General features: G+C 32.5%; 2 protein-coding genes across 2 annotated transcripts; both read right to left on the reverse strand.

The window, feature by feature from the left end:
• Window positions 1–378: 378 nt before the first annotated feature.
• eIF3c (eukaryotic translation initiation factor 3 subunit c) lies at window positions 379–13,427 on the reverse strand. Its single transcript, XM_023174194.2, has 9 exons — window positions 13,319–13,427; window positions 13,028–13,140; window positions 12,821–12,953; window positions 11,287–11,574; window positions 9,961–10,316; window positions 8,933–9,908; window positions 3,409–3,959; window positions 1,282–1,449; window positions 379–542 (listed from the first exon to the last, which is right to left on the reverse strand). Exons 2-9 carry the CDS (start codon window positions 13,115–13,117, stop codon window positions 450–452), a joined length of 2,655 nt encoding a protein of 884 aa, XP_023029962.1. The 5' UTR covers window positions 13,118–13,140; window positions 13,319–13,427; the 3' UTR covers window positions 379–449.
• A 580-nt stretch (window positions 13,428–14,007) lies between these two features.
• Window positions 14,008–15,566, reverse strand: LOC141486444 (uncharacterized). Its single transcript, XM_074184417.1, has 4 exons — window positions 15,000–15,566; window positions 14,752–14,805; window positions 14,561–14,665; window positions 14,008–14,453 (listed from the first exon to the last, which is right to left on the reverse strand). The coding sequence occupies exons 1-4, from the start codon at window positions 15,268–15,270 to the stop codon at window positions 14,314–14,316; spliced, it is 570 nt and encodes a 189-aa protein (XP_074040518.1). The 5' UTR covers window positions 15,271–15,566; the 3' UTR covers window positions 14,008–14,313.
• Window positions 15,567–18,916: the final 3,350 nt, after the last annotated feature.

An 18,916-nucleotide genomic window follows, 5' to 3' on the forward strand; every position in this document is an offset into this window, starting at 1 on the left:
TTGTATCAATATCAGATGTTTTTTTTCATCAATGTAAGATTTCTAGACTAGTTTATGTAAAGAGCAGGGTAGTAAAAATGCTATGAAAGTTTTGGGCCATTTTTCAATATTTCAAGTAATTTTCCCCTAGATTCTAGGTAAATTACAACATTGTCAAACCAAAAGCTCCATAAGAGGCACCAAAAGAAAGTAGATTTGTACCTACATCTAGGTACTTTTTGCGCTGTTGTCTGAGCTCGAAAATTGTTCTTCAACTTCGACCTCTTATAATTTAAAGTTCAATGAATGAAGCTGGGTATCCCAGCCAGTATTTGATAAGGTTCTGCAGATGATAATTTCAAACATATCTAGTCCAGAATTATTTAAAAAAAAAATCAATCAAATGAAACATTTATTGGTGACTTCTGAAACTTGATAAATAACTTCTATCAACAAATAGCAAATATTATTCAATCACGGTTTCTATCTCTGTCACGCCTCTGTCTATCCCAATTCTGATTATTTCCACCTCTGTAATTTTGCCTTTCTCCTCTGAAGTTGCCCTAAAAAGTAGAAATGAATTTAGTAGAATCATGAAAAATGGTGGATAACACTTTTCCCTCACACTGTTTAGTAACCTCCTGATTATACTAACGTGGTTAGCAAAACGAATGTTAAGAGAAAAGTGTTTTCATTACATGAAAAATCTTTTGGATAATTTTGTCTTTCAACAACAAAAAATTGGTAATTTCACTATTTCAAAAGCTTTTGTTTATTTTCAGTTTCGATAAATTATTGTTCAACATAATTTCAATGTTCTTATGCAATCTTCACCGATTTCCAATGAAAAGAAATCGCACAGAACTGAAATCCCCTTTTAATAGCCAGCTATGCTAACCAAAAGCCTATAGAGAGAGTCGAGTTGTCTCTTTTATGATCTATATAATGATCTAAAATACACTCACAGCCAAATAATTTGGTATATCTGCAGAAACAAATTTTGAGTTATTCAAAATACTTCGAGTTATGATCAGAAAATAACAGAAATTTCTGTTTATTATTGTTGCAGTATTGTTTTTGGACAAAAGTTCACGAATGAAGTGAGAGCAGGTATATTATTGTGATGCAAAAGCCACGAATTTTCTTCCACAAATCCGGTCAATTTTTTTCAGATAACTGCGTGCAAACGGAGTGGAACAACAGCTACTTCTCTAATTTGGCGATTTTTAAATATGCTACTAGATAAAAAGTTTTTCACTAATCTATTCAACATTTTATTAATACGTATACTGTTAATCATACCTGGTTAGCTCCTCTCAAGAAAAAGTTTCCTTGTTTCGTTTCCAAAATTCTTTCATTGGAATCAACAAAATTATTGATTTTGTCAGCCAACTGTAATGCCAAAGACTGCAAACGGGATGGTTCACTTCGGTGCATGACAACAGTTTGGGTTGGATCATCCAATGATGCCTGAAAAAATAAAGAAAAAATGCTATTCCTACCTCAACCACCTTTTCTTTTGTGAAAGTGTTCCGTGAATTTACATCAATCAATCAAAAGTTCTTTACTGCCAGAGGAATTCTAATTCTAATTGACAAAGTCAATGATGAGAGTCAGATTCTTTTTTTATAAATGTGAATTATCAAAATAAAAACAAGTTAAAAACGGACAAAAATTCTCAGAAACTTGTTTTAAATTTTGAACCATAAACAGGAATTAAACGGAAGAAAATAAGACCATAAAAAAAATCGTTTGAAAGGGAATATTCGTTAGGAGAGATACATTTTTGGAAAAAAGGCTTTTTGGCTTTCAACTTTTCCATCTTTATACAAAAAAATTTCCGAAATTCCGGAAGAAACCAAACTCTTTACAAAAATACTTAGATCATGCATAGAAGTTTTTCCAGATATAAGCTGGAAGAAGAAACTCCTCTCTAAGCAACTGAATGGAAAAAAGAGTTCTCGTGTATTTCAATATTCATATGTAAGTAGTTGTTTCAATTTTTTTGTGTAATTCAATGTTTATGTGAAAGTATTTGTTTCAATGAGGATTTTTATTTCAGATATTTTTATGCATGATCTACACATATTTGTAAAGAGTTTATTTCGAACTCATATGGTTCTCTTCCTTTCTTCCCAATAACAAAAATGAATATTTTCCAGAAAAACTATCTGACTTTATATTTTTATGAATGTTTGTAGTATACAAAATAAGAACGATCTTCTAGAGCTTGAATAATTTTTTTTTAATTTATTGCACTTTTACAAATATGGACTAACGATGATGAAATGTGTTATATCTCAATCAATGAATACAATGTGGTAAGCTAGTATGGTAGGTCAATGCACCATGAGGGTGGCTGCGCCATCTAGACTAGGCAAGATATCAAGTTAGACATAGTAGAATACAGCTCCAAAACTTTGAGATATGCTGTCTGAAATGGACGCCAAATGGGAAAAAAAATATTATTATATACAAACCTCCCACTGGAAATTTAAAAAAAAAATATTTTCAGATACTTGATAGACTCAAGTATCTGGGTTACCATAGATTTTAATATAAATTTCAATAATCCTTTTACTGAAGCAAATGAAACCAAAAATATTATGCCTCAACTAGGACTTGATGAATTTTTGAAAACACTAGAGTAACTGCTCTAACTGAGAATTGATAAAGTTTTTGGGAACGTTGAGATAGATATTCCTAAATGATGCGTTTCTGATAACAAATCGTTAATGGAAAGAATTAGCTCAAATGAAATAGACAAAACTGTCAAAGCATCATACATAAGACTGTTCAATGAAATAATCAAACACAAATGTTGAAAGTCAATACTTGGAATGAGATATAACTTGAACTAGTCATTTTTTCATCCAAAGAATTTTAGGGATTTCAACAAATCAAACTGAGGAGATTTTCAACTTCTTCTTTAAACTCACAATCGAAGAGTATTTTCCTTTTTTTAGTAAAAAGCATAGTTAAACAAGCTGGGTGACAGATGATTTGAAAAACTAGTAAAAAATGAAAGATTCATATATTTTAAGAAAAACAAGACACACCGAATGCGAAGAAACTCAATGAAATGAAAAAATAACATTCACACTAAGTCAAAAAAATGTGAAAATCAGCACGTCAGTAAAATAGTTGATCAGTCGAAATGAAAGTATAAGCAAATGTGAAATAAACATACTCAGAAATGAAAAATTATTATGAAAACTATATATGTATAACTCTGAAGAAATCACTAATCCCCAAAGAATTGCTGATATTTTCAACAAATTCTTTATAGAAGCTCAAAAAAAATGTAACAGAATCCATACCTCAATAGAACACCTCGAATACCTAAATATGCAATATCTTGAGCTTATTATTGTAAAATGATGAACAACTCACAAGCATGATACATTTTATTTGATATACTAAACTTACCATCAGTTCTTCATTTATTATCATTTTGGAAATGGTGGAATGTACAACTGGTTTCTCCAACTCAAACATTTCAGCTAGCGTCATCATAGATATAGAATCATATACATGAGAATAAGTGAACAGATAGGTTCTCAAAGATTCTTCCTTTATCAACTTTGTTAACATAGCCCTCACTTGGTCTGCTTGATAAAAAAGATCCCAAACCTTGGCGCTCATTTTTTCATTAATAATGTATGTATTACAAGCTGACCAATTACCATTTCTCATGGCTTTTGCAGCAGCCACTACATGTTCTCGCATGCTCTCTGGAGGTCCCACAAGACTCTGTCTCTCGGAACTACGCAGTTGTTGATAAAATGTCTTAGAAATCATTCTACGTCTTGCATCGAATTCGTGAGCAGCCATATATGGAATTTCAATAAGCATAGCAGACACGAGGTAAACACATTCCAGTAACTCAAGGTTGATGTGCATATGGAATGGCATCTGGCGTTGTTTTTCGATTTTTTCTTGTTCCTTGCTTCGTTCATGTTGCCTCTGAGGTAACAGACCTGGAATAATGATATGAATATAATATAAACAAATAGCAAGGGATTTTTCACAATATAGTTGAGATAGTTCCTTTGATAAAAGTGCCATCTTTTCTATGTTGAAATTTTTAATGAATGAGATGATACATTATGTTTTGCGTTGGTCATCTGGAGGTTATGATGACAAGCATTTATGCACTGCCTGATGAAGTATTTATTTCAAATGACACAATATGAATTCTGATTTTCTACAATATATAATGATATAGAATAGAATAATTTATTTCAATAAGATGAATGTAGCCGTTACTACGTGGTAGGAGATCCTCATGAAAAATGAGAAATAAAACTTCCTATGTTTTTCTACTCCTTGTATTTTTAACTTATGACCCTGTACATGTATAACATTTCAGGAAGATTTCAATAGTGATGCTGTTACATAAATAACAGATAATTTTTGGTTTTGACTATTATATAGTATGAACATACATGTCCAACATTTTAGGCCAATTTTAATAACGATGCTGTTGCATGAATAAAAGAAAAACTAGAAGAGATAGTAAGTTCTAATTGTTATACTATTATAGTGGGCGATTTGAATCTAAATCTTAAGGGCACAGAGAACACTTACACCCGAAAAATCAAAGAACTGTTTAAATTCATGGGACTGTATCAATTGGTTGATGATTATACCAGAATCACCAAAGATTCATCCTCATTGATAGATTATTTCATAACAAATAACAAGTTGTTGAAATTTAAAGTATCTCGTCTCCAAAGTGTTTCAGATCATTCTAATATTTTAATATCCTTAGGTAATAACGTCTTTCATACTAAATCAACTTCCACTAGTATAAGTAGTAGAGATTATAAATACTTTGATGAAATTAAATTCCAACTGTCCCTAATGAATACGTTATGGAATAATAATATTACTGACATTAATGAAATATCCAATTTATTCATCAATAATATTATTAGATGCTTGGACATACATGCACCATTCAAAAGGAAGCATAATTTCAATAATTTCAAATTGAAAGTGTGGTTTACAGACGAAATCATGGCAGATATAATAAAACGCGATTTTCTTCATAAAAAAGCCAAAGAAACCAAACTACAATATGACTGGGATAAATATATAATAAGTCGTAATTTCGTTACCAAAAAGATAAGAATTGAAACTAAAAAGTATTATGAATCAAAGATCGACGAAAATAAAGAAAACAGTAGGACTTTATGGAAAGCACTGAATGGTTTAGTAAAAGGAAATAAAAAATTAGAGTTCAAAGGTATACAATTTGATAGTGTTCTTATAACAAATGAAGCAAAAGTAGCAGGATATTTTAATTCATTTTTTGTTAACAGTTTGAAAAATCTAACCGAAAGTATAGTGCCAATAAATGATTATAATCGTGTTCTCAGTTTTATTATACCAACAAATGAGATACTTGGGGAATTTGAAACATTGAATATGTGCGAGTTAAAAAAGATAATTTTTTCCCACATCTGTGGAATACATGTTGGAAACACTGTCTCTTATGTCTGCTAAACAAAGGATAACACTGAATATGCTAATATTTATATTTAAAATTAAATACAATATGTTGCCAAATTATCCGAGTGATCAGTTAACCTACACAAGTAGTATTCATACACACTCCACTAGAAATAGAATATATATATATATATATATATATATATATATATATATAACCTAACCTATAACCTATATATAGGTTATATATATATTGTTTTGTATTTTATAAGTGACTGACTGTACTATGAAGAGCATTATTTGCTAATAAAGAGTAATAATAAATAGCAGATTATTTTAGGTTTTGACTGTTATATATTATATTCTATGTAAATTGTATATTGTGCCTCTAAGTGCACGGAGTTTGTATTTTTAATTTTGTATTTGTACACATTTTGACATACTCAATGTCATCTATAGATGATCCAACTGAATAAATATTAAAATATTATTATTATTATTAACTAACATTACTGCAGTTTTGTCCAAAAATCAATACAATAAACTTATTGTAACTAATAATACAATGAACTAATTGTTTATAGTACAGTAAACTTATTGTATTAGTTAGAAAATGTTCTTATAGGATGAAACTGCAGTAACGTTAGTTACAAATACAAGTGGTAAAAAACAGGAAGTTTCATTTTTCATTATAGTTTATTCGTTTACAAGATATATGTGGACGGTTATAAAAACAAGGTGAATGTTCAAATTTCGCGGGCTACGTACATTTGATTACCGATTTCATATTTTTTATGTTGGTACAATCGTCTCGAACATATGTTCACAGTTTCAGCTGTTTGGAATGTTTAGTTTATTGGTAAAAGGCATAAAAGTTAGAAGTGTTTTGGTGTTGGGCAATTTTCTGCTATAAAAAAAATGGATGAAAGCATCTGCATCAAATTTTGTGTTAAAAATTGAATCAAGTGCTCAAAAACGCTATAAATGTTGACAGTTGCATACTGAGACTGTACTTTGAGTCAGAAACATGTTTACAAGTGGTACAAGCTTTTCACAGAAGGTCGAGAAGATGTTAATGAAGACGCTCGCCCTGGAAGCCCCAGCACATCAGCTACCGATGAAAATGTTGAGAAAGTGAAGAAAATTGTTACAGAGATTCATTAAATCACTATTAGAGAAGTTGCTGCGGATGTCGGCATATCGGTTGGCTCATACCTTGCATGAAGTGTGCGGCAGCAAAGTTCGTTCAAAAATTGCTGAATTTCGACCCAAAAAAAAACGTCGCATGAGCATCGCTCAGGAATTGTTGAATGATGATTAATGGTGATCCAGATTTGCTTAAAAGGGTCATTAATTTGTGATGCACTGTTTGGAACCTTTGGTGTAGTAATAAATATTACTGGAGATTTTTCCCAACACCAAACCGTTATTTTAACACTTCGACACGTGTTTCGATCACTAAGTGATCAAATCTTCCTCTTGAAGATGATCAAATTGATCTTCCTCTTGAAAATGACCACTTGGTGATTGAAACACGTGTCGAGATGTTAAAATAACGGTTTGGTGTTGGGAAAAAACTCTAGTAATATTCAGGGTTATTAATTGTGATGAATCATAGATACATGGTTATAACATTAAACCAAAATCCAATCGTCCCAATGAAAGAGCCCAGGAGACTCAAGACAAAAAAAGCACACCAAGTTCGATTACACATCAAGGTTTTGCTTACTGGTTTCTTCGATTACCATGGCACAGTGCATCAGGAGTTCTTGCCACATGGTCATACGGTCAATAAGGAGTATTATCTTGAAGTTATGTGCCACTTGCGAGAAGCAATACGAAGAAAACGTCCGGTATTGTGGAAAAACCATTCATGGCTTTTGCATCATGATTATGTACCTCTGCTCACTCGTCATTGCTTGTTCGTAATATATTTTTGCCAGAAACAACACCGTTATCATGTCTCAGTCACCGTATTCATCAAATTTGCCCCCCTGCGACTTTTTCCTGTTCCCAAGGTTGAAGAGACACATGAGAGGACGGCGTTTTGCGACGATTGAAGAGATAAATATCGAATTGCTGAGAGGGTCCAAGAACATACCAAAAAGTACATATCAGTTGAGAAAACATATAATTTCATTAAAAAAACTCTCAGCCACATTTCTACTGTGTACCCTGAATATTTTCTAATGTAACGCTTTATCATGTTCATACCCAGTATAAAAAAGCCTGATAATTGGAGTTTGACTATATGATGCTTTCCTTATTCAAATTCTTTCCGAAAAGTATTTTGAAAAAATATGAAATTGTATGGATATATACAAAGGGGATTGTTATAAAGATATTGAAAAATAAAAGTGTTTCATTATCTAATAATCCAACCAAAGTATTTTGTCCTCATACTGGGTGATCACAACTGGAAATTTTTTTTTCAAATGGAATACCCTACAATTTATTTTTTATTTCATCTTGAAAAGCATTTTCTAAATATATGGGTGGTTTGAAATTTACAACAAACTGCTAGATTCTATTAAAAAAAAAACTATCCTCCTGATTAGCAAGCAATCTTTATACCCTGGAGCATTGAAGGCGGGTAAGGGACTTGTCTCCTTTCTATAGTTACTTTACTCTTTCTTAGTACGCTTGATTCCACCCACAGCAGTACATGTCTGGTAAAAGACAGCTGCTCCTCACTTCACGGTACAACTTATTATACCTCCTCAACCTCTTCCATTTCGTATAACTTATGGAGTAACTTTCATGAGATGATTTTTTCAGCTAAATATAATCTACAGCAATTTAAATCTAAAGTAAATCACTACTTTCGCTTTGGCCCTGCTCCCAGAACCCATCAAGGTTTGTACTGCAGTGTTTGTGCAAACAAAAAAAGCTGTCACAGCAGTTTTATTGTTCACAGGATACTGTGAACCGCACGGTGAAGTGGGAAAACAATCAACAGATATTAGACCATTAAAAATATACAAAGGAATAAAAATAAGCAAAAAAATAAAATTACACAATTGAAATGAAATAAAATGAAACTAAAAATTGAAAGATTTCAAGCCAAGTTCACGCCAAGTCACTTAAAAAGATCTATCTTTGATTATTTTGAAATTAAAGTGCATTGGGAAACTTGAATTTGGGCAATGGTTCCATCACACACTGTCTTTTTCACCAAAATTTCTACTGTGAATTTATTGAGAAAAAAAACTGAAATTTTAAATTCAATTACAGAAGTAAAAAATAAATTGTTCTGAATGCAGTGAAGGGTAGTGGTGAATTTTTTCGCCAATTTTGAAGTTTTTATAAAAAATTGTTATGGTAATGAATATCCCAAGCATTAAATAATTTACGGTAAGAGATTATTTTTTGAAATTTGGTGGTTGATGAATTTTTTGGGCAGTTTAAAGTTTGTATAAAAAAATTGTCATGATAATGAATATCCAAAGCATTAAATAATTTACGGTAAGAGAATTTTTCTTGAAATTTGACTTACCTTGTGCCAAGAGTTCTTTAGGTTTACCAGTCATCATCAAATCAACCAAACAATTGTGAGCATCCTTTATATTGGCATGGCGGAATGCACAAAGTCCAAGGTGAGCCATAGTCCGATTATATAAAATTTGTGTGCTAGGATCAGAATGTTGAATGGTTTCTTGTAAGTGAGACATCAAAACCAAATCTCTGGCTTGGAACCAATTATCGTGCAAAGCATGATGATAAATGTGCGAAAGTATGGCTCTTGTTCGAAGACGGTCAGTGGCATCTTTTGCATAAACATATTTGCAAAGCTTTTCCATTTCTTGAACAGAAGTCATTTCATCTTTTGAAACTGATAAGTCACCTGCTTTTTGCTTCAAAACTTTTTTATCAAGCTTGTAATATAAATGATCAATTTTACGCAAGTATATTCTGCAGAGTTCTGTTGGAACATTAGTTATTTCCAGATATTTCATTGTTTTGTCAATAATGCTAGATACTTTGACTTCATCCTTGAGCCTCTCAACATATTCATTACTGTGGGGATCACATTCTTTCAAAAGCTTAGTAAATTCATCATCAAGTCTTTCCACAGAGGTCAGGATACAACCTCTTATATGATAGGGAGGCTGTTCCAAGTTCTCCATTTCCTCAGTGATGGAATCAGACACAACCAAATTAGGATTAGCCAAGAGGAGAATCAACATTTCGTTCATTCTTTCCAACAATTTCAGCCAATATTCAGGTTTCATTGCATCAGAAACTTTGGGATTGTAATCAAAGATAGCCGAGATAATGGCAAGTTTGATCTTCACAAAAATCGCAGGTCCCAGTTGGTGCTGATCGGAGACATTTTGGAGTTCATGAAGCAACTCAATTTGTTCACGTCTGTCTGTTCTTTTCTTTCCTCTTGCTGCCATAATTTCATTCAATTTTTTAATAACAAGGTTCAAATCTATTTCAGCATCCTTGGCAAACATTTTAGGCTTCTCCTGTAATAATATTATCAACACTGTGAAGGTAATTCAAAAATCACCAACTTACACTTGGGATGGCAACTCCACGCTGAACGGTTTCCCATTCTCCCTCTCCATCTTCTTCTTCATCTCTTTTCATCTTCCTTCTATCTTTATCCTTACGATCTTTCCTCTTTTCTTCTTTCCTTCTCTCTCTATCTTCATCATCTTCATGAGCAGGCCCAGTTTTTTTCAAAAAGCGTTCTCTCATACTTGTATATTTGCTTTCATCATCATCAGATGAGTCTGAACTAGAATCAGAGTCCGATGGCCAATCATCAGAATCAGAAGATTCATCCTTATCATCAACAATTTGCTTTGTAGGGGCTTTAAGGAATTGATTTTTTGGCGGAGCTTCATTATCTGAGTCTTGAGCAGCCTCTTCTACAAAATACAAGAAATACAAATAATTGTTTTGTTAGCTTTTGTTCACCTGAATTCATAATAAACACTGAAGCTGCAAAAAAAACTTTATTTTATAAAATTGATATCAAGCACTCTGTCATGATCTACCCTACTCTCTCTATGGACAACCTCCTCTCAACAACCCGATTTCCAGGTAACTACCTATCCAAACTAACAGTTTGAATTGCGTAAGAAAATTGTAAAGAGTTGTGCAGCTAAGAATTTTCAATGGATCTGATTGTTATTGCCGGATGTGTGTTACTACTAACAAAAGATGGGTCAACTTTTTTTTTGATGACAAAGCATGGACTACTATGTTCATTAGCCTCGTGTTTAGGGCAGACTATGTTAATAACTCCCATAGTCATTCAAGGAGCATCATGGCTATTTCCAGTTTTATCAGTTATGTAATATAGTAGAATCAAACCACCTTCAACTAGATAAATTGTCACAAGAAGAATTTCAGGACAAAAGTGATTCGAACGATTTTTGGATTGTGACTGGCAAACTACCATTTATGCCAATTCACCACTCCCAACACTCACATAAGTATGATCAACTTCTTCTGTCGAAGAAGTAAAGAAATAAATAATCAAAAAGGAATAACTGCCAATATATTAGAATTTTTTTTCCATTTCTGAAGACGGAGGCAGATATTGGCCTCCGAAACGTAAAGGTAAGTATTTTATTATTTCTTAACAATTTTTTTGATAGGCAAAATTGTTAAATACGACAAGTTACTGATAAATAGAAGATTTTTCTTTGTGAAAAATACTTTGATTTTTACGCAGAAGTTCTCCATTATAATTTTTATATTTTTCAGATTGTGTAAGGTAACAAATACCCAAAAAAAGGTCGATAAAAAAAGTTTGTAAACAAATGGAGAATCGAGTCTCATATAAAAGGTATAAGAATGTGTAAATTATACAAAAATAAGTTTTCAACTCACGTTTTTCCTCCTCTTCTTCATCATCAGTCTGTTTTGGGTTTTCTTTGAACTTCGATATGTCTTTTTCGAATTCTTTCAAGTACTTTCTAAGTTTTTGTCTCATTGAACCCAGTGACTTACTGTTATTCTTGTTCATATTTTTGCGCCCCTCTTTATCTTCCCACATATCATTGATGAAATCTTCCATTTCCGTCAAGCATCTGATGAAGAAACGTGGAATTTGTCCGTTATCATCCTTTGTTATTACTGGAGTGGCCTTCGTATAGGCCTTTTGTAAAAGTTCGAAACCTACAGTGAAAGACATTAATACACATCTATCAAGTCTACTATAATAAGTAGAGATAAAGAATACCTTTTATTAAAAAGTTATTGATCCACCTTAAAAAATAATTTCTCAAAGTGAACTGTGATCATATATTTTGATAGACTTACATATTTTCTTCTATTTTCGGAGATATTGTCATTAAGGTCAAAAGATCAGGAACTCACTTTCAGTAATAGGACCTTGTGAAAAATAACATCTTTCAAAAATTACATGCTATGAACCTTCACTCACTCATCACTTCCCTTTTTTCTACATATCAAATGTTTAATTTTCTGAAAATTGCATATTATCCAGCAAATTATGTCATGATTCTTTACCAAATTAAATAACACTTTCAGAAGTGACTTTTTCGTTGGATATGTTGGCAGTGTTACAAAATGCAATCGGCAAGGGTTTATTGTGGCTCACACCTATTCACACTCGACCAAATAAACCCAGCTTCTTAACGAAGGCGATTAGTTTGTATGATGAGTTGTCTTTCAGGCCAAATGGTAAGATTACAGCTCTGCCGAACTCTAAAAACCTGACTCGGTCCCCAGCGGGGCAGGCACAAAGTATGTGCTCTGCTGTTTCATCATTTTCCAAACAGAGGTGACACACACTGTTTTCCGACAGTCTGAGTCTCTGCATATTGTAATTCAAATGACAGTGACCTGTAAGAAGGCCTGTTGGACATCGTAGTTCTCCCTACTGTAGTTCAACAAATGTTTGGTATCAAGCTTCAAAGGGTGAATAAATGCCTTTGGAGTGAGCCAATCCTGGAAGATTCTGCCAGAAGTCCACAAATCTTCTTGCCATCCAGGTGTTCAATCTTTGTTTGGCAAAGCGTAAAGCGATGCCAATGACAATGAAGCTAAGTAAAATTTACAAAACTAGGGTTGACTTTGAATTTTTTTGATATTGCCAACAAATAATAACTGAAACTCTAGTGAAGCGATAACATCATTTATAGTATGATTCCAAAAACAGGCTTATTATGCTAAAATAGAGGTTTTTTAGTCTGTAAAACATTTGAAATTGATGAATAAAGGTCTGCAGCATGTCATTGTGAAAAGAAAAATGTACTTTTTTGACAAATAATTTTGAGAAGTCTTATATCTAAAATTTAATTGGAGCGTCAAGTTTTGAATTCAAATTAGTGATCAGCGAACACTGATACAAAAGTCTAAAATCTAGCATGAGCTGCTAATACAAAAGTATAAAACTTACTATTTAGCATGCTAGTCATATCCTTGATTTTTTTGAAATTACGAATTTGTTTGATAATGTTTGTAAGTTCTTCATAGCGCTTTTCCTTAGCAGACCGCACAACCCTCTTTTCTTCCTCTTCGTCATCACTGAACTATAAATAAGTGTAAAATTTAATTTTTATACTAATTCGTATTTCAACACTGAAAGGACAAAGGCAATACGTACAGTGTAGACTGGAACTTGGGGGCGCTGAATTTGCTCCTCTTCTGAAGAACTATCCGAATCAGAGTCGGATCCAGCAAAAAACCTACTCATTTTTCTGTTGTGTTAATTGAATCCTGAAATTCATAGATGAATAAGTTACAAAGATATTCAATAAAACTATTGGAAAAGTTGAAAGCATATGTCTTAACTTAACCTCAACTAGGAATCAGTATATGCAAAATAGTTTTTGGGGACTATCCCATGACAGAATATAAATTACTTCATAAGTAATGAATGCAAGTTACAACCTACCAAATAAGTTTAATTTATCTCTATCCCTACACTTTGCTAACAAATACCACTAAATATTCCATACAAAGTACAGAATCACAACGCTCATCAATACCGTGACAGAATTGTGAACACAGAACAGCCACAGATAGAACGGTAACGGCAATGTTGACGACAGAACCACTTTTCTCAGCGCCTCCAGTGTTTGGCAGCCGAACCTAAGAGATATAGCGCGAAATTCAAAGTGTGGCTGTTCGCATTTTACTTTTTTGTTGAAACTTTTCCTAGAGATCAATTACCCTAACACCAAACTGATATTTTTGCACTCGACGCGCGTTTCGCTAACAAGGTTAGCATTTTCAGAAGAAGAAAATTGATACAGTATCAATTTTCTTCTCCTGAAGATGCTAACCTTGATAGCAAAACGCGCGTCGAGTGCAAAAATATCAGTTTGGTGTTAGGGAGATTGATCTCTAGGAAAAGTTTCAACTGTTACACCACAGGTTCCAATCTCATCATTTATTGTTATTGTTGCTTCACTACCGGTCAGGTTTTGATTCCACAGAAATCATCTGGGAAAAACCTTAACCAATCAAAAATATCAACAAGTGAAGCAACAATAAATATGTGAACTGAATTACCTCAAATTATGATCAACCATATTTATTTTCAGTTAAATTTGTGTAAATGTGGTAATGAAACTATATGAACTCAGTTCAAAATTTATTGGAAATACGTAAACCTCAACTTACACTAATGTTTTTTCAATAAACGATTCTTTTTCTTCAAAAATTTTTCATGAGCAGACAATATAATTGGATCAATGAAATCGCTGTTTGTCTGGGTGTTCAAAAACCTAATGAATTTTTTATCTCTTCCCCTAGTAACCAAATTGACTTTTCTACACCAAAAATACAAACAGCATCTAACAATCAGATGACACAGTTTTGAATCATTGTCAGAATGATCTGGACAGTTGACTAGGTTAAAGGATAGTTGCTCCAGTATTATTTTCCTCAAAATTTGTGAAATATTTGTAAAATTACACAAACGCTTATTCTATTCCTTGTTGGTGTCCGGAAATGACTTTCTTGCTCTTGCTCAAAAGTGGAAGTTGATGGCTGGTTTATATAGCTATTATCACAGCTTCCATGACCTGAAAAATTACATTAATATATAATTTCTCTTTCTTTCTTTCATATATTGTGTAAAATTAACAAATTGGTATGTATGATGAACATTCCAAGATTTTTCTATTCATACCTTGGGTAACACTGATAATTTCATTTCTGGAAGGTGTACCAAAACAAATTTCTTGCTCAGGTATGGAAGTGGAGGGCTGACACATGTCCTCATATTGTTCTTGGCCTATAAAATGAAATTGCAGCATTTGTATGGATTTTTTTCTATAAACTACATATATTTTGGAACTACAGTTTTACAATAATTCTTACCTGCCACAGAAGACCTACTCATTCTTGCCATACCTCTTGGTTCTTCGATAGTTTCTGAAAACATATAGAACACTATTATTCAACCACATGATAACATCTCTATTTTTCTGCAAATTCATATAGCAATACTTATGGTGCACTCGATAAGTGGTTAATCAAATTGTTGTTTAATAATGAGAATATGATGAATAAGATATATAAACTAGAATTGCAAGATATCGAAAGGAGTAAGGATTATGCTTACTTACCAGGAAGAAATAAAACAGGTACAGCATGTCGTTTTAAACCTCTTCTGCTAGTAATTTTATCTTCAACAGCGAAATATCTGTCACAAACTCGTGAGTTACAATAAATTGTCTCATGGGGTACATTGAAGAGTTCTTTATTGTTTATATTCTTGAGCCAAACATCGAAAACAGCGGGGTCATCTTTGGGAAACCGATGTTGACTACTCTTCCTATCCTCACAAGAAGGAACGCAGCACTTTTTTCGATATCGTTTATGTTCGGAAGTACTCATTACGATAAATAAAAATATGAAACTGACAGTACACAAGCAAAAAAACAATTTCAAAAGGAAAACAGTCCCAAACCATATTTATACATTATTATCACAACAAAACTAACGGACGTCCTACCTAATTTAAGTTCATTCTTCTTCTGTAAACAGTAATTTGAATCATGCGCGCGCAGAAGGCACGTGATTCATTACAGAAAACTGGAGAAAACCCCGATAGTGTCGCCATCCCTGGTTTGGCAGCCGCGTAACATATAACCAAGTGTTGCCATTTAACTTACATTTCTATGTGTGGCTGTTTTGTGATTGTGAAGAGAACAGGACCCGAGAACACCTACCACAGAGAAGCGACAAAGATGGCCATTTTGTGTTCTTTTTTCGTAGACGCATGCGTCGACTTGATTGTCTCACGTCATTCTCGGGCTTAGTTGTCTCCATTAGTCTGTGACCACTGAGCAAACATAATGAGGTAGGTAGTTAGTTACAAAAGGTACCTACCTAACTCGGTATACATTAAAATTATGCTATTTAAGCAAGAGTTTTCAGGAGATAATTAGTTTTGAAGAATACATCGTGGGAAAAACAGTAGAAAATTCAGCAATATTTAAGGCACTTGAAATTAAAATTAAAACAATGCTCGAATAGGACAAGCGATGTGTGATATCTATAGATGAGATGGCTTTAAAATCCAGTCTTTTTATTGATACAGGATGTGATGAAATTATTGGTTTCGAAGATACTGGAGAGGCAAATAAGAGGAATTCCATATGTAGAAATGTTCTCGTTATTATGGCTAGAGGACTTTATTCTCCCTGGAAACAATCGATTGCTTTTTTTTCATTGAATCACAGCTACCAGCAAAAAATCTACGTGATATTTTGGATAAGTGCATTTCTAAATTATCCAATATTGTAGGTCTGCATGTTGATGGCATTTTGTGAGTGACATGTGCTCTAACTTTTATGAATTGTCAAAGTTATTAGGGGTCACTTTAGAATAATCTGAATTTGAGCTCAGTGGTAAAAAAACTTGTTTATATTTTTGATCCAAGTCATTTGATAAAAGGCACTAGAAACAATTTTTCAAAACATTCATTTCATTTTGAAGGCAAAAGTACATCTTGGTCTTTTGTGCGCTCTTTTTATGAACAAGACATAAGGCAATTTTATAGATTCGCACCAAATCTTACCAAATCACATATCAATCCAAACAATTTTGAAAAAATGAAAGTGAGTCTAGCAACATAAGTTCTAAGCCGTACAGTTGCCAGTGGAATGAATGCATTCGCGGGCAATTAACTTACTTCCTGCTTCTTCTTTTGATACAATACACATAATAGATATTCAATAACCTTTTTGATTTGTTAAATTCGTGTTCTTTACGACATCCCTATAAATACAAAAACGTTCTAGAAGGTTCGAAATTCCAATTAGATTTTTTTGAAGAGGCTCTAACGTTTTTGAAAATTCTTGAAATTTTCAATTCAGAGAACAAAAATGTCACAAATCGAGTCAAATTTAGAAAATGCTGGATTATTCAAATGAATTGTGTAACTGAAATATGGGATAAGCTTTCCAAATTAAATTATAAATATTTAAAAATGAGACGACTCAATTCAGATTGTCTTGAAAATATTTTTGGTGCTGTAAGACAACAATGTGGAAATAATGTTAATCTGACCCCCATACTATATCAAAGGGCATTCCGGAAGTTGTTTTGCCAAAATAATTTTCATTCCAATCATATGAATTGTAAGAATGATTTAGATGATTTATTAATCAGTATACAATCCACAAACGTAAAAATGATACATTTATATCAGATGAGAATCACTTTTCTCCAGCCTTTGCCCTTCCGGATTATGATTATAAAAATGAAGATGTATGTACTCAGAATTCATTCAGTTACGTTGGTGGATACATTTAAAAAAAACTCTTCAAGTTCATACATGTTATGTGTGTCACTCTTTCAGCACGAAGTGCAGGACTTTGGATGTAAATCGTCTGTTAAGCTATTTTAAAGGTTATACTACGGAAAAAAACATGTTTGGAAATTTGCGCTCACCACCAGATGAATTCATTAATTTTATATATCAGTTGGAATGTTTATTTAACAATCGATTTACAGAAATTTCTACTGAGGGAGCAGTTTCGAATATATTATTCAACCCAATGAAGGATGTAGATTTTCTTCATCCTTGTGAAAATTTTCCAAAAATATACATAATTAAGCTATTCATAAGAATAAAAATTTTTTATAGTATCAAATATACTAATAGAGATATCAATAATACCAAAGGTAAAACTGTAAAAAAGAAAGTTAAGATTCTGTCACATTTTCAAAGCAAGAGGTTTTGGTAAAATATCTTGTTTCATTATTTTTTCATTTGGAACCTTATTTAATTAGAACCCTCAGATTGTATTGATGTTGTTGATGAAAGTTTAAGTTAAGATTACATAAAATAACAAAAGTCACTTCTATTCATTTCATCCTTAGTGGACTTATTTATTTCAGAGGATATAAAATGATTATATAATATAATCATTATTCTGTTATCGTAACTTTATTTTAATTTTCTATCTAATGAATTGGATTTACAAAATAAAGTAATTTAATTTATTTCTCAAAAGCCAATTCATCATAAATAATAATAAATTGGCCACATAGTTGAATATTCTCTATTATTACAGCGAAAGTTGTTCAATTAGCAATATAAAAATTGAATGGAGTAAGATGCCCTTCACACTATAATTTTATATTTCACAGTGAGCCCACGTACTATACTAGAACGTAAAAGTATGAAACTAGAAACAGAAAACACATAATAATATACGTGCTTTGTGCATAGAAACCATAACGGAATAAGTAATAAGTCCTATGCACTAAACAGAAATATCAGATATACGTGGTTACACATGCATAAGTTGAGTTCTTAAATTCAAATATATTTTTGATATATTGCTTCAACCAATATAAATACGCTAACGTTTCGAATGGACCAATGAATAATCCATCGAACATGCAAATGTTAATTATTAAAATATTTTGATATTACCAAGTACATTAGCCCCAATGAAGCTGTGAAAAATATTTGGAGTTACATATTAAACTTGGACCTTTTGATTGTCAAAATTTAAGCAGCCAAAATTTTATGAACATGAACATAAAGTAATACAATTTGGAATATTGAGACGAGTTCTTGAATTCAACAAAAAAATTCCGACCGATTAATTGCTTTGGCTAGCGTTTTGGATGGACCAATAGATGAATCCATCATTAATGGTGGACACATCGATGAATTCAAGAACTCGTCTATAGCCCTGATACGAATTGGGGTTTTCTGTTTCATGTCCTTTACCACATATTTCACAATTATTATCATAAATAACCTTTATCCAGCTGAAGTGTGCAGTTTGAGTCCAGCTGCTCTATTTTCGATTCACTCTTCATTCGCAACTTATGGGCAGATTACTTTTCTTCGAACGATTTCTAAGAGACTGGTATTCTTGAAATATTTGCAATAATGCGTCTTGACTGTTAACCACAGAATAACGAGTGGTTTGAGGCTATTCGTAGCGTGAACTCAAGAATGTAGATTCATAAGTAATCGTTCGCACACTAAGATTGAAAGAAGTTCGTATTCTGTATT

Source organism: Leptinotarsa decemlineata, unplaced genomic scaffold (assembly GCF_025532065.1).
Source record: "Leptinotarsa decemlineata unplaced genomic scaffold, Ldec_3_MD MMD2_tig00026354_RagTag_RagTag, whole genome shotgun sequence".
Taxonomy (NCBI): Eukaryota; Metazoa; Arthropoda; class Insecta; order Coleoptera; family Chrysomelidae; genus Leptinotarsa; species Leptinotarsa decemlineata.

What these genes read in the sequence shown, in the direction of transcription:
- eIF3c (XM_023174194.2), bottom strand. Translation starts at nt 13,117, where the DNA reads ATGAGTAGGTTTTTTGCTGGATCCGACTCTGATTCGGATAGTTCTTCA. An exon ending in TATGACTAGCATGCTAAATA is followed by an intron (nt 11,575 to 12,820) that starts GTAAGTTTTATA and finishes CTTTCACTGTAG; the next exon opens with GTTTCGAACTTTTACAAAAG. An exon ending in TCTTGAGAGGAGCTAACCAG is followed by an intron (nt 543 to 1,281) that starts GTATGATTAACA and finishes TCTACTTTTTAG; the next exon opens with GGCAACTTCAGAGGAGAAAG.
- LOC141486444 (XM_074184417.1), bottom strand. Translation starts at nt 15,270, where the DNA reads ATGAGTACTTCCGAACATAAACGATATCGAAAAAAGTGCTGCGTTCCT. An exon ending in ACCTGTTTTATTTCTTCCTG is followed by an intron (nt 14,806 to 14,999) that starts GTAAGTAAGCAT and finishes ATATGTTTTCAG; the next exon opens with AAACTATCGAAGAACCAAGA. An exon ending in AATTATCAGTGTTACCCAAG is followed by an intron (nt 14,454 to 14,560) that starts GTATGAATAGAA and finishes GTAATTTTTCAG; the next exon opens with GTCATGGAAGCTGTGATAAT.